The following is an 11,401-nucleotide window of genomic DNA, read 5'->3' as shown; positions in this document are numbered from 1 at the left end:
TGAATTATGTTTACAAGCTTTTTCAGATTCTGACTGGGCTTCTTGCCCTGATTCAAGGAAATCTATAACAGGATATGTCTTGCTTCTTGGAGGTTCTCCTATTGCTTGGAAATCAAAAAAACAAAGTACTGTTTCTAAGTCTTCCTCTGAAGCAGAATACAGAGCTATGGCTGCTGCAGCTTCAGAGGTAACATGGACTGTTAGGCTACTAGAAGAATTGGGAGTGCAAAATCTCAAGCCTGTGGTATTACACTGTGACAATCAATCTGCATTGCATATTGCAAAAAATCCGGTTTTTCATGAAAGAACGAAACATATAGAAATTGATTGTCACTTCACTCGAGAAAAGGTTCTTGAAGGTCTTATCCAATTGACTTATCTTCCTACCAAGCAGCAACTGGCAGATGTGTTTACTAAAATCTTGCCTACACAACAGTTTAATTCTTTGCTTTCCAAGTTGGGAATGTTACTTCATCCCTCTCCCAACTTGAGGGGGGGTAATGGAGACTAGCCTTATTGTAAATACTAGTTTGTTACAAGTTAGTTACAGCTAATTACAATTAGTATTTTCTTCTGTTAGTTTGTTAGCTACAGCTAACAACTTACACCTATGTATAAATACAACTTATCTTTACTTCTTACAAGATAATGAGAAATATAGTGTATTATTTTCTCTCTCTAAAACTCTCTAAACCTTTCTCTTTCTCTCTTACATTTCTCTGAACTCTATTGAATCCAAGTGCTAGATTTCAGAATCTGTCACTTATTTTTTCTGATTTGATTAGATCTGAAAAAAGCAAAAATAAGATGAACTGAACATAACCTAAGAGTTGGTGTTCGGATCAATTATTTTTCCTTAACAACAAAAAGGAAGTACATTTTTTAGCCGTTGGTAAAATAGTAATTTCTCCTACTCTGGTAAAATAGCCTTAACAGGCTATGAAATGACAGCAAGAAAACGACATGTTGTGAAAAAAAGCAGTTTTTTCCCATATTCATAGGTCCCTCCACATATTTCAAAGTTCATCTTCACACTTCCACAGAGCCTTGACCAAGACGAAAAACACACACACAGAAAAACAGAGAGAGAGAGAGAGAGAGAGAGAGTTAGTGAGTTACAGAGAGAAGCTCAACAATGGCGGTAAAAATTGCATGGCACTTCCACATTTTCTCCCTCTTTCTGCTCCATCTTACTGGTATATTTTTGTTCTTATTTGTTTCGAATTTTCTTTGTTTTTTTTTGTTGCATGTTTAACATTCTAGTTTGTTTTTTCAGTTGCAAGCCTAAATTCAGCTGAAATTTTGACTGTTTACTCAAACTCAAACCTTGAAGCTCCTTCCATGGCGGTTTCAGTAGAAAATCAAGACCTCAACGAGGTTGCTAACAGTGTTTTAATGGCGGAAACATGGCTCAGAAAAAATGTTTTACCTTTTTACCCTGCTTACAAAATTACCCACATTGTTGTTGGACATAATCTCCTTTGTTCTTCCAAAAATTACCATCAAATGCATCATCTTTTTTTACCTGCACTCAAAAATATTCACCATTCTCTCACTAGATGGAATTTACACTCTGAAATCAAGGTTTCTCCTTCTATTTCTTCTCATTGTTTGGAATTATCCTCTGATTTGTCTTCCTCTCTACTTAAAAATCTCCTAAACTTCATTAATTCCACTAATTCTTCTTATATGGTAAACCCATCTCTTAAAACACCCATTTCTGACACAAAGTTTGAAACCTTAATTTCTACCCATCTCAAAACCCTAAAAAAGATTGGATTTTTATCCTTGGAAAATCTCAAATTTATGGTGATTTCAGATTACTCAACAAAAAAAGAAACAAAACCCACAATGAGAAAACTATCATATGTTCTCCCAACTCCATCACCTGAGGAACTCCCAATTGGCAAAGGCCCATATTCACTTCCTCCTTTGATTGGAGTTGGGCCAACCAATTCCCCACCTAGCCCAATCTTTAGTGGTGCACCACATTTGGGCCTAAGCCCATCATACTCCCCTGATCCTCACCCTCAACCTCACCTCCACCCCCATCACCACCACTATTGGGCACCCTGCAATCCGGCTCCGCCAAAGGCCGCACCGGGGCCTCGGGCCGAGCCGAGTGGAGACAAAATGTGGTGTGTGGCAAAGCCAAGTGTGCCTGCAGAGACATTGCAAGAGGCAATGGATTATGCTTGTGGTGTAGGAGGAGCTGAGTGTGATGAAATTCAGCCTAATGGCAATTGTTATAACCCTGATACTATTGTTGCTCATGCTTCTTTTGCTTTTAATAGTTATTGGCAGAAAACTAAGGTTAATGGTGGTTCTTGCAGCTTTGGTGGCACTGCTATGCTCATCAATTCTGACCCAAGTATGTTGTTGTACTTCCTCCGTCTTTTATTAGTTTCGACGTTTGTTTGTGTGTTTTTCAATAGTCGCGTAGTTTGACAACCCTTAGGGTCACTCAATCACTCCCTTTTTAACAGTTGCAACAATTGTGTTTTTACAATCTCCAATGCACATCATGATCATCCACATATATGTTTGGAACAAATTGGAAGTACACAATTTGATAACTCCCTATTTTCATACATGTTAGTGATAAACATGGTCAAATATTCATTTAGTTTGATCTCAGAAGAGCAAGGAAATGTTGCAACTAGTAATAATGAAGAAAGCAAGCATTATTGTTTCTCAAATTTCTTGTTCAATACTTGTTGTCAATGAAAGACTAACAACTTTTATTTTTTTGGCAGGTTTTCTTCAATGTAGATTCATTGTGAGTTGATCTCAACGAGTCAATGACAAAGATGAAAAGCTCTTCTATGGTTAATGACATCAATTATAGATTAGTTAAATAGGAAAATTAGGATTAAGGAGTTGTTTTTGTTTAATTTTGGAGTTCTAAAGCTTTCAACTTTAGTATGGTAAAGACTAAAGAGCTTTTGTGCTTTTTGATTTGTATGGAACAATAAGTTATGGGGATCAAATCTATATAATTTGCTATTTCTGCTTGTTCCTCTTTTTGATTTTTAAAACTTGGAAGTATTCACCTGAAAGGTTCTGTGAATCTTTAGTTAGGCTTTAGCATCCAAGGAAAAAAAAAAAAAAAAAAACGGTAAAGTTGGATGGCAAAAAATGGGGTCGGAAGCTTTCTCTTCTATCAGAGCCAGGTTTCGATCCTGGGACCTGTGGGTTATGGGCCCACCACGCTTCCGCTGCGCCACTCTGATTTGTTAGGAGTTATTTGTAGATTTTTGCACAAGGCTTATCAAGTTTTGAATACCTAAACTTCGAATATGAGTTTTTGGGACCACTCATTTGTTGCGAGTTTCTTGAAGATTTGTTGACGAGTTTCATCTCTTTGGGTGACTAAATGCTACTAGTAATCAAGTTAATGAATGAGAATGGCTAAATAACTATTTTTATTTACAGCGGCTAAGTAACTCGTATAATAGTTTTTTTGTTTTTTTTTGTTTTTGAGGGGATAAATAACTAATTGTTGAATAATGGGCTTTTTTTTTTATGCATTATAGAATCTATTAATTTTTTTTTCTATTTTGCATCTAGACATTTATCTAACAAATCAATTTCTAGTCTTTTGCATAATTGATTGTAACAAGTTTTGAATTATAACTAGTTTTAGGTCCGGGTTATTATAATATTTATTTATTAACATTTTACTTTATAAATATAAAACCAAATATTACTTGGTTTGGTTGTTAAAACTTTAGTGTATAAGTTTGAGGTCATGTGATCAAATTTTATAAAATGCATTTTCTAATTCTTTTTTTCATTGTATGCGTGTTTACATACTGTAAACATTCTAAGGAATGGCGCCACGCGGGCAGTAGTTCCTTGCTTAGTAACGCCTTTTAATATATTAGTATAGATGACAGAGCTCCTTATTACTTAATTCAATTTTGATATATTGAGCTCTAATGTGAACAATAAGCATTATATATATTGAAATCGTTGTGTCTTGCAACTGTAACAAAATTGCCTCAAATACCCATTTTAGAACATTTTTGTAGTCCATGCAACAAATACTAATACTAGTACTAGTAATAGTGTTAAAAATACAAATGGGTTCTTATTTCATCTTCTAGTATTTTCGTTTTTTAGCTAATTTGATGTACTTATGCACTCAAGTGCTACGTATAACTTCTAAGTACTTGCAATTCATGGTTCATGCTACTCTATTTTATATGAAAAGTGAATTTTGGCAAATTCAAATAGATGAAAAGGATAGATACAAAACCGCCTTTAATGTTCCTTTTGGACATTATGAGTGGAATGTAATGTATATATTGTAAATCTATTTGAAATTCTTTTTCAATAACATCAATAGAGGATTCATGGCTGAAGAAGTAGGTTAATTTGAATTAGTAGAAGATTTTCCTAGTGGTTTATATATTGGGTTTTTATAGCAGAATTTTGAAGATTCTTCAAAATGATTTCTTCTAAAAGTAGATGTTTGAGGATTATCAGATGAGTTTTCTTCATATGAAGGTCAAGCACTTTCATTAGAAGTTGATGGTCTATCTTTTTCAAGCAAAATAACAACGAAGAAAAATACCCATTTTAAAACATTTCTGTAGTCCACGCAACAATTAATCCTCGAGCCAAAGGAGACGATTTATAATCACATTCATGCTTAAGAAAGGTATTTGATGGCCGTTAAAACTTAAAACCATTTAATAATTGAAGTGAAGATGAAAACAAGTTAGTAGAAACATTTTGAAGCAATATAGAGTTTTTAGTTCCTACTACCCCATCGAGAAGGTCTCAAATAGAAAAACAACATAGGGACCAAAAATGTAAAATGTCCAAAAATCACCTAAAACTAATTCAAGGTTATACTTTAAAAAAAAAATAAAAAATCAAAGGTTATAATATATGCTTTCGGACACTACCAGAGCCAAGCAACAAATCCCAATATAGGATACATCTTTGGGCTATGGCCCATAAGATATTATTTTATAAACATCTCCATGCCTAAAAATGGAGATATGGTAAGCTTCATTGATATATCAAGGCTAAACTAAAAATATACAAAACAAACTATAGAAGAGTTTTTAAGACAATGTGGAAGATCCCAACCACTCGAGAGTCATCCCAAAGCATTACAAGGCCTTCGAGAATATCTTGAATAAATCATCGGGCCCGAAAATGCGAGTTTCGAAACTGTAACACACGTCGAATATTCCCCATGCTAGGGCATCTAACAGCTAAAAGCATCTCTTGCAATTTCCGGCACCAATTCCCCAAAATCCAATTGTATATGAAAGACAAGTACTGTAGTCATCCAGTATAATAGCAGTTAACTTCCCTTAAAAGAATTGTTAGTACTGCCCGTATATATCTACGACTCTTGAGTTTAATAAAAGTACTAATATCAATACACAAACTTAATAAGCAATTAGAGACTGAATAAATAATTCTACTTCACCAGTCCAAAAAGTTTCAATTCTTTTGGATTTAGAACATAATGACTACCAAATTTAGTCTCAAATTATCAAAATCTATCATTATAACAGCATTACAAGTTATATAACTCAAATCCTATAGACAATGAATCTCTAGACCTATACAAATACAACAACCAAATGGATACAGTTAGGGGCTAAAACAACCAGTTGACAGTAATGTTGCCAAGCCACAAGAAGAGTGGAAACTGAGCCAAAGCAATCAAAAGCAAGAGGACATGATGCTTGCCTGAGTCGTAACTCCTGACCTCTGCATATAAAACTCTCTTCATCGTCTTCACCAAAAAGATTCCCATGCAAAGGCAGCTCAATAGTAACAAGATATAATATGAGTGGATCCACAATAGTTTTCCAAAAAGAGCCAAAGCGATTCCAGTAAATGCATAACCAGCGTATGCCACGATGTCCAACAATGGTGTTTCTCCACTGCTAAGTGACATCAATGACCCTTTCAGTACTACAACTTGGAGTAACCAGCCTACTAACCCTTTCATGACCAGCCAATTAATGGTCTCTGGATGAAACCTGGAAATTTTGGGGAAATAAGTAAAGCTTCATAAATCTAGAGAAACAAAGAAACAGAACCCAACATGAGCTCAAGAAATACAAGGTTTTTTTTCCCTTTAACAGGAAGCGTAACAGTGCCATTAACATCAGGTATTCAAGCATCTCCAAACTCAAAACAATTAATATCTTAAAATTAAGCTGGACAGGACCTGATCAAGGCAAACAAACAAAGGCATCCTTGTTCCCTAGCAAGAGACTACGGGTGCTAATTGAGTCCAGCAACTCGCAAACAACTCGAGCTCAACAAGGTCAACGCTCGGTCAAAACTCGACTCCAGCTCAGCTTGACTTTGTCATCCTTTCCCATGGAAATCCTCAGCCTCCACTCACTCACCTACCACAACCCCCCCCCCCCCAAAAAAAAACCTCTCTCACTCACCTGCCATAGAAACCCGAACTCTCTCTCCTCATTTCATCAACCTCTTCCTTGGAAAACCCCCCTTCATTCGCTTGCAAACACCCCCGGTTCCCCCCCCCCAATTCTCTCTCCTTCAATACCTCTCCCCTCTCTCTTCACATTCTGTTCTTCCATCTTTAGAGATGAAGGTTCAGCAAATATTCTTCATAAGTTCTCAGATCTTCCTCTTGGTTCTGGATGAAACATTTTGCAAACTTAAATTTCTTGTTTTCTGGCAGAGGTGATGGTGCTCCTCCGTGGTGATGGAAAAAAAGTGAAAAGTGCATAACTGCATACCCCCTTCCTTGTTTGCAGTGGGACTAGCAATAGTAGTGTGACCATCTTTATTTTTTTATTTTTACATTCTCCCTGCACGTGAGCACTTTGGCCTAATTATACGCTCTCTTTTCTTTTCCTTGGTTTGTGTGCATTTCACTTGGTTGGAGTATTGCACAATGGAGGAAGTATTAAGCGATTACAGATTCCAAACAATTATTCTACTCAGGGGAGAAACATGAAATAGTAGATGATGTTTGATCCAAACATGATCGACTAAGCAAAATACTTACTTTCCATTGAGCCCCAAGAAAAATCCAGCCAGCACCACATAGGAAAGAAATGACATCATAGGAATGTAAAGATCTGGTGCATTAATGTCATAAATTGGGGGTTTGTAGGAGATTTTGCCTGCCATAGGTTCAGTTATCCTCGTCCAGTGCCCCTGTAACACAAAGACACAAGAGAAACATGGTATTGACTGTTTTGCTGAAACATAAACAAAAGAAAAATTGGATTCCATAAGACAATAAAAAATAAGTGGTATGGAAGCTTACCCGATGCAGAAAAGGAAACAAAACAACCTTTAACTTGTTTCTCACATAATCATCGTTCACTTGGAAATAATATTGCGGGTCAGCAAAGTACCTACTTATCTGTCAGATTTATAACCACAATACTTTTAATTGAAAAAATTTGAATCTTGCATGCACAAAATAGCTGATAAAAAAACCAATAGCTACAACTTAACAAGGAACTTAACAAGGTGCCATGGACAGGCCACAAGTCACCAAAATAATATTAATTCCCACTAATTGTACCTTGCACATGTTTGATATAAAACAAATTCTAACGATATGATAGCTGATAGTCAGGAAGGCATGGTGCCACATCAGCAAGAAATCATTAACCGATAGCCATCCTAATAACATTTTAAGACAAAACCTAATAAGTAGAGAGCAACTTAATCAAAGCCCTCACAAATTCCAAAAGCATTTTGTGTCTGCTCTGGCTTTGTTTTACTCACCTTATTATCATTTCTTCTTTCAGGAGAAATAGGTTCTTGTTAATTTTAGTTCAGGGCTAATAAGTTCTAGATTAATAAGTTCATAGCCAATAAGTTCAAACAAGTTAACTTTAGGGCCAATAAGGGGCTACCCAAATTCAATTCACAACTATAATAAATTCTAATAGGTTTTGGAAAGCTAAGTTCAAAGCCAATAAGTTCATATAAGTAATATTTTGAGCTAACAATCCAATTAGGAGAAAACTAAGTCAAGGGAACAAATCCTCACTCATATCAATTCTCATATATAAATTCCAAGTTTCAGCTCTTCTTTCATTAACCACTCTCATTTTGCACTGCTCTAAATTTGCAAATAGTTCATTCTGTGTAGAAAATAGAAGTGCATATTTTGCAGTTTATTTAGGGGTCAAAATGTCAAATATAGAGTTTGAGATGTCACAGAAGCTCATACTGCTATTAAATAGTATCAAGCAACCAACTTCAGAATAAACACAAGCACTCTCACTTCTCCAATCTCCAGTGATAAAACCTTTCATCTTCATTTCTCCATAACCAACAAAGTTATTCCCAAACAAACTATTTCCTGTCGCAGTTAATCAGTTCGTTCAGCAGCAATATCAAGAACTAGTAAGATTGCCTAAACAAACACTTATAAATCAGCGATTCTGTATAAAAGGATTTAAGCCAAGCTAAACAATGCCTACTTAAGAAACTTAAAGCATCGTAACATTGTAAACATCAGAATTCTGAAAAGATTAGGTATAACCATTACAACCACGACGGATCTCTAAGGTACCGACTAATAGTACTTACATTGCTTTGCACATACTCCGAGCTTGAACCGAAAATTTTCTCTCCATATGCACTCAATCCGCTACGAAGCAACCCAGAACTGGTTCCAGAGAATGCAGTCCCAAACGGGCTAGCTTGGGGAGGAAAGGTCGGTTGCTGGCCTCCAGGTTGAACTCCCACATTATTATACATGTTGACTATCTGGAAAGATTTGGCAAAAAACATAGGGAATAACAGGTAAGATATGCAAGCAACATAATACTAATTCCTACTTCTACTGTCCTACAACTAAATGATCAGGGGATTATAAACAATGAAATATTAAGACTCTAATTGCCAAAAAAAAAAAAAGCCTATGCACTGAGTCCAGTCCTTATTATGTGATTCCTTAACTGACTTTTTCACTCCAATTACTCACTCCCTAGTTCCAATACCCAAACTTATTATCTCACTATACCAATATAAGGAGTATCGCGCGTTACTTTTGAATACCAACTAAAATCTGCATCAATAACTTATCAATAACTTTCAAGGCACTTGATAAGGAATGTAGATAGTAAGAACTTTAATTGACCAATTGCTACACGCAAACAACATTGGGTTCAATTTAACTAATTCAAGAGACAATCACTTAAATTGACCAAATTACTCACACCTTTTCACATCCTACAATAGGTTAGATAGATTACTCGCAATTTTAACTAACACAGAAATAACTTTTAACCATACTTCAATTAACAATTTGAATGACAATCAATAGGGTATCTTATTCATTATAGCATTTCACATCCTACAACATATTATATAGATTACCATTTATAATCACATTCTCTTGCTTTCCAATGATACTAAAAGCCATTACAATCAAATTAAGCGAAAGCTCATTGAACCAATTCTCATAACTTATCACACCTTTTCTTTAAAGCTCACTGCAAACAAAGAGGTAAACCCCACTATACATAAACTCACTCAAGTCAATAACACCCAAATCGAATCTCAATAAACTTCAACCTAATCAACTACAGGGGGGGGACCCTTCGGCCGAGGGATAACAAGTCATTAATTCCAGATTTCCAGTCAAAAAACTTCAAAAATTGATTTAATGAAACAAAAAAGAACAAATTAACCATAGAATGAAAAATGCGCATCTACAAAGTATAACATAAATATGATTATCATTTGATTCCATTAAATAAACAGAAATTAAGAAAGTCATACCAAAAATTCGAATCATAAGTTTATAACATATAAAGTATCCATCATACCATGAGATAAACAAAAAGATAAGCTGAATTCGTGAAACAAACAACAACAATCGCATAAAATGAATCGCATTAATAATCACATGAAGTAGATCTTAGAAATCGCAAGAAATAAAATTTTCACATGAAAAATCGCAAGAAATGAAATTTCACATGAAAAATCGCAACAAAAGAACGTCTAGACAAGTAGATTCATCTAAAGGGAATAAAAAAAAACCTGTAATGAGCTTTGACGATCAATTGGAGCTTCAGAATTCTGTATGAGTGAGGGTATGAATGAAGCTGAGAGGTTTCTAAAGTTTAGGAATTCTGATGCAAATGGGCCGAAAATGTTGCGTCAGGGTTTTGGTTTTATTACTCAAAAGAAGAGTTAAGGGTACAAAGAGGATCCAAACTATCAGATTTTTCACCGTTTGGGACCTGATCTTTTTTTGAACACCGTTTGGGACCTAAAATGAGATTCTGAGCATAAATGTTAACCTTGGTTAAACTTGTGGCCCAGTTGACAATTAAAACCCAAAAGCTATCATTTGTTGTTTTTCCCAAAAAAATTAAGAACTCAAGAACCCTAACCCAATTTTTTTTTCTCTCTCCTCCGTTATTCTTTTTTCCCAGATCTTCCTCATTTGTTCACCAATTTCTACCAAAATTTACCACAAATTCACTTATTTATGTTATTTTTCGAGTTAATGGGATCGATTTATATGTGGGTTTGAACCATTTTTGGTTTACGATTTCATTTTTTTTTGGGAAAAAACATCTGAAATCATTCAAATTGGAAGAAGAAGATGTTCAAACCCAAAAATCGAATTTTTCAGTTTGAATCTAGATGTTTCAAACCCAAAAATTCGTTTTTTTGGGTTTTTAGCACAAGATATGTTTAATGTGGATGAATCTCGAAGTTGGTTTGTCGGTATGGTCTCTCTTTCTCACTCTTGAACCTCTTTTTCTTGTGGATTTTTTTTTGGATTTGTTGTATTGTTCGAATTTTTATGGGTATATTTGATTTTTGTGGTATGATTTTTGTTGTGATTTTTTGTTCGGGTTGTTCTTATTTTCCAGTTGGAATTGTTCAGATTTTTTTGGGTTTTCTTTCGAATTGTTTTGATTTTTTGTTTGAATTGTTTTTATTTTTGGGTCGTATTGTTTTGTATTGTTGTTCGAATTCTTTAGATCTTCAAGAATGGAGCAATAAATTTGAATTTTTCTAATGGGCTTGTGATAATGTGAATTTGGCAAATGGGGTTTTTCATTTTCATTCAGAAAACTAAAAAAAAAGGATCTAATTAGTCTTGTTCATTTGGGGTTTTAATTATCATTTTTTTTGAAGCTTTGGAGAAGATGAGAATGGAGATTGAACTTTTAATGGAGTTTATTTTTTGTGGTGTTCTTGTACTTTTTGGATATTAAGTATTATTTATTTTATCTTAACTGTTTTTTTTTTGTGTTTGTTTGTTTTTATAGCTGTAAAATTGCAACGGTTACTTTTTCAATTTAATTTTGCTTTTTTTTTTGGCTCTAGTTAACCTCAGGTGAGTTAAAGTTGAGTTAACTTGCCGGATTCTTGTCATCAGGTCCCAAAGGGTGAAAAA

The 11,401-nt window shown here is 34.8% G+C and overlaps 2 protein-coding genes and 1 non-coding gene across 3 annotated transcripts; 1 reads left to right on the top strand and 2 right to left on the bottom strand.

Moving 5' to 3' along the window:
- Positions 1-987: 987 nt before the first annotated feature.
- On the top strand, positions 988-3,014 carry LOC104894943 (glucan endo-1,3-beta-glucosidase 13). The gene is made up of 3 exons (XM_010681322.4): positions 988-1,196; positions 1,277-2,371; positions 2,757-3,014. The coding sequence occupies exons 1-3, from the start codon at positions 1,136-1,138 to the stop codon at positions 2,786-2,788; spliced, it is 1,188 nt and encodes a 395-aa protein (XP_010679624.1). The 5' UTR covers positions 988-1,135; the 3' UTR covers positions 2,789-3,014.
- A 147-nt stretch (positions 3,015-3,161) lies between these two features.
- TRNAM-CAU (transfer RNA methionine (anticodon CAU)) lies at positions 3,162-3,233 on the bottom strand. The gene has a single exon. It is a non-coding gene; the product is annotated as a tRNA-Met (tRNA).
- A 2,214-nt stretch (positions 3,234-5,447) lies between these two features.
- On the bottom strand, positions 5,448-10,181 carry LOC104894941 (uncharacterized). The gene is made up of 5 exons (XM_010681321.3): positions 10,027-10,181; positions 8,569-8,748; positions 7,286-7,384; positions 7,022-7,173; positions 5,448-6,014 (listed from the first exon to the last, which is right to left on the bottom strand). Exons 2-5 carry the CDS (start codon positions 8,737-8,739, stop codon positions 5,627-5,629), a joined length of 810 nt encoding a protein of 269 aa, XP_010679623.1. The 5' UTR covers positions 8,740-8,748; positions 10,027-10,181; the 3' UTR covers positions 5,448-5,626.
- Between the last annotated feature and the right edge of the window lie 1,220 nt (positions 10,182-11,401).

Source organism: Beta vulgaris, chromosome 6, assembly GCF_026745355.1.
Source record: "Beta vulgaris subsp. vulgaris cultivar EL10 chromosome 6, EL10.2, whole genome shotgun sequence".
NCBI classification, from domain to species: domain Eukaryota; kingdom Viridiplantae; phylum Streptophyta; class Magnoliopsida; order Caryophyllales; family Amaranthaceae; genus Beta; species Beta vulgaris.
Note: the sequence above shows the minus strand (reverse complement) of the source record. Positions and strands in the feature narration are given on the sequence as shown.

Excerpts from the sequence above, each read along its gene's own strand:
- LOC104894943 (XM_010681322.4), top strand. The coding sequence starts at position 1,136 with ATGGCGGTAAAAATTGCATGGCACTTCCACATTTTCTCCCTCTTTCTG. Across the intron at positions 1,197-1,276 it reads CTTTCTGCTCCATCTTACTG|TTGCAAGCCTAAATTCAGCT; the intron begins GTATATTTTTGT and ends TTGTTTTTTCAG. Across the intron at positions 2,372-2,756 it reads GCTCATCAATTCTGACCCAA|GTTTTCTTCAATGTAGATTC; the intron begins GTATGTTGTTGT and ends TTTTTTTGGCAG.
- LOC104894941 (XM_010681321.3), bottom strand. The coding sequence starts at position 8,739 with ATGTATAATAATGTGGGAGTTCAACCTGGAGGCCAGCAACCGACCTTT. Across the intron at positions 7,385-8,568 it reads CGGAGTATGTGCAAAGCAAT|ATAAGTAGGTACTTTGCTGA; the intron begins GTAAGTACTATT and ends TAAATCTGACAG. Across the intron at positions 6,015-7,021 it reads TTCTTGGGGCTCAATGGAAA|GTTTCATCCAGAGACCATTA; the intron begins GTAAGTATTTTG and ends CAAAATTTCCAG.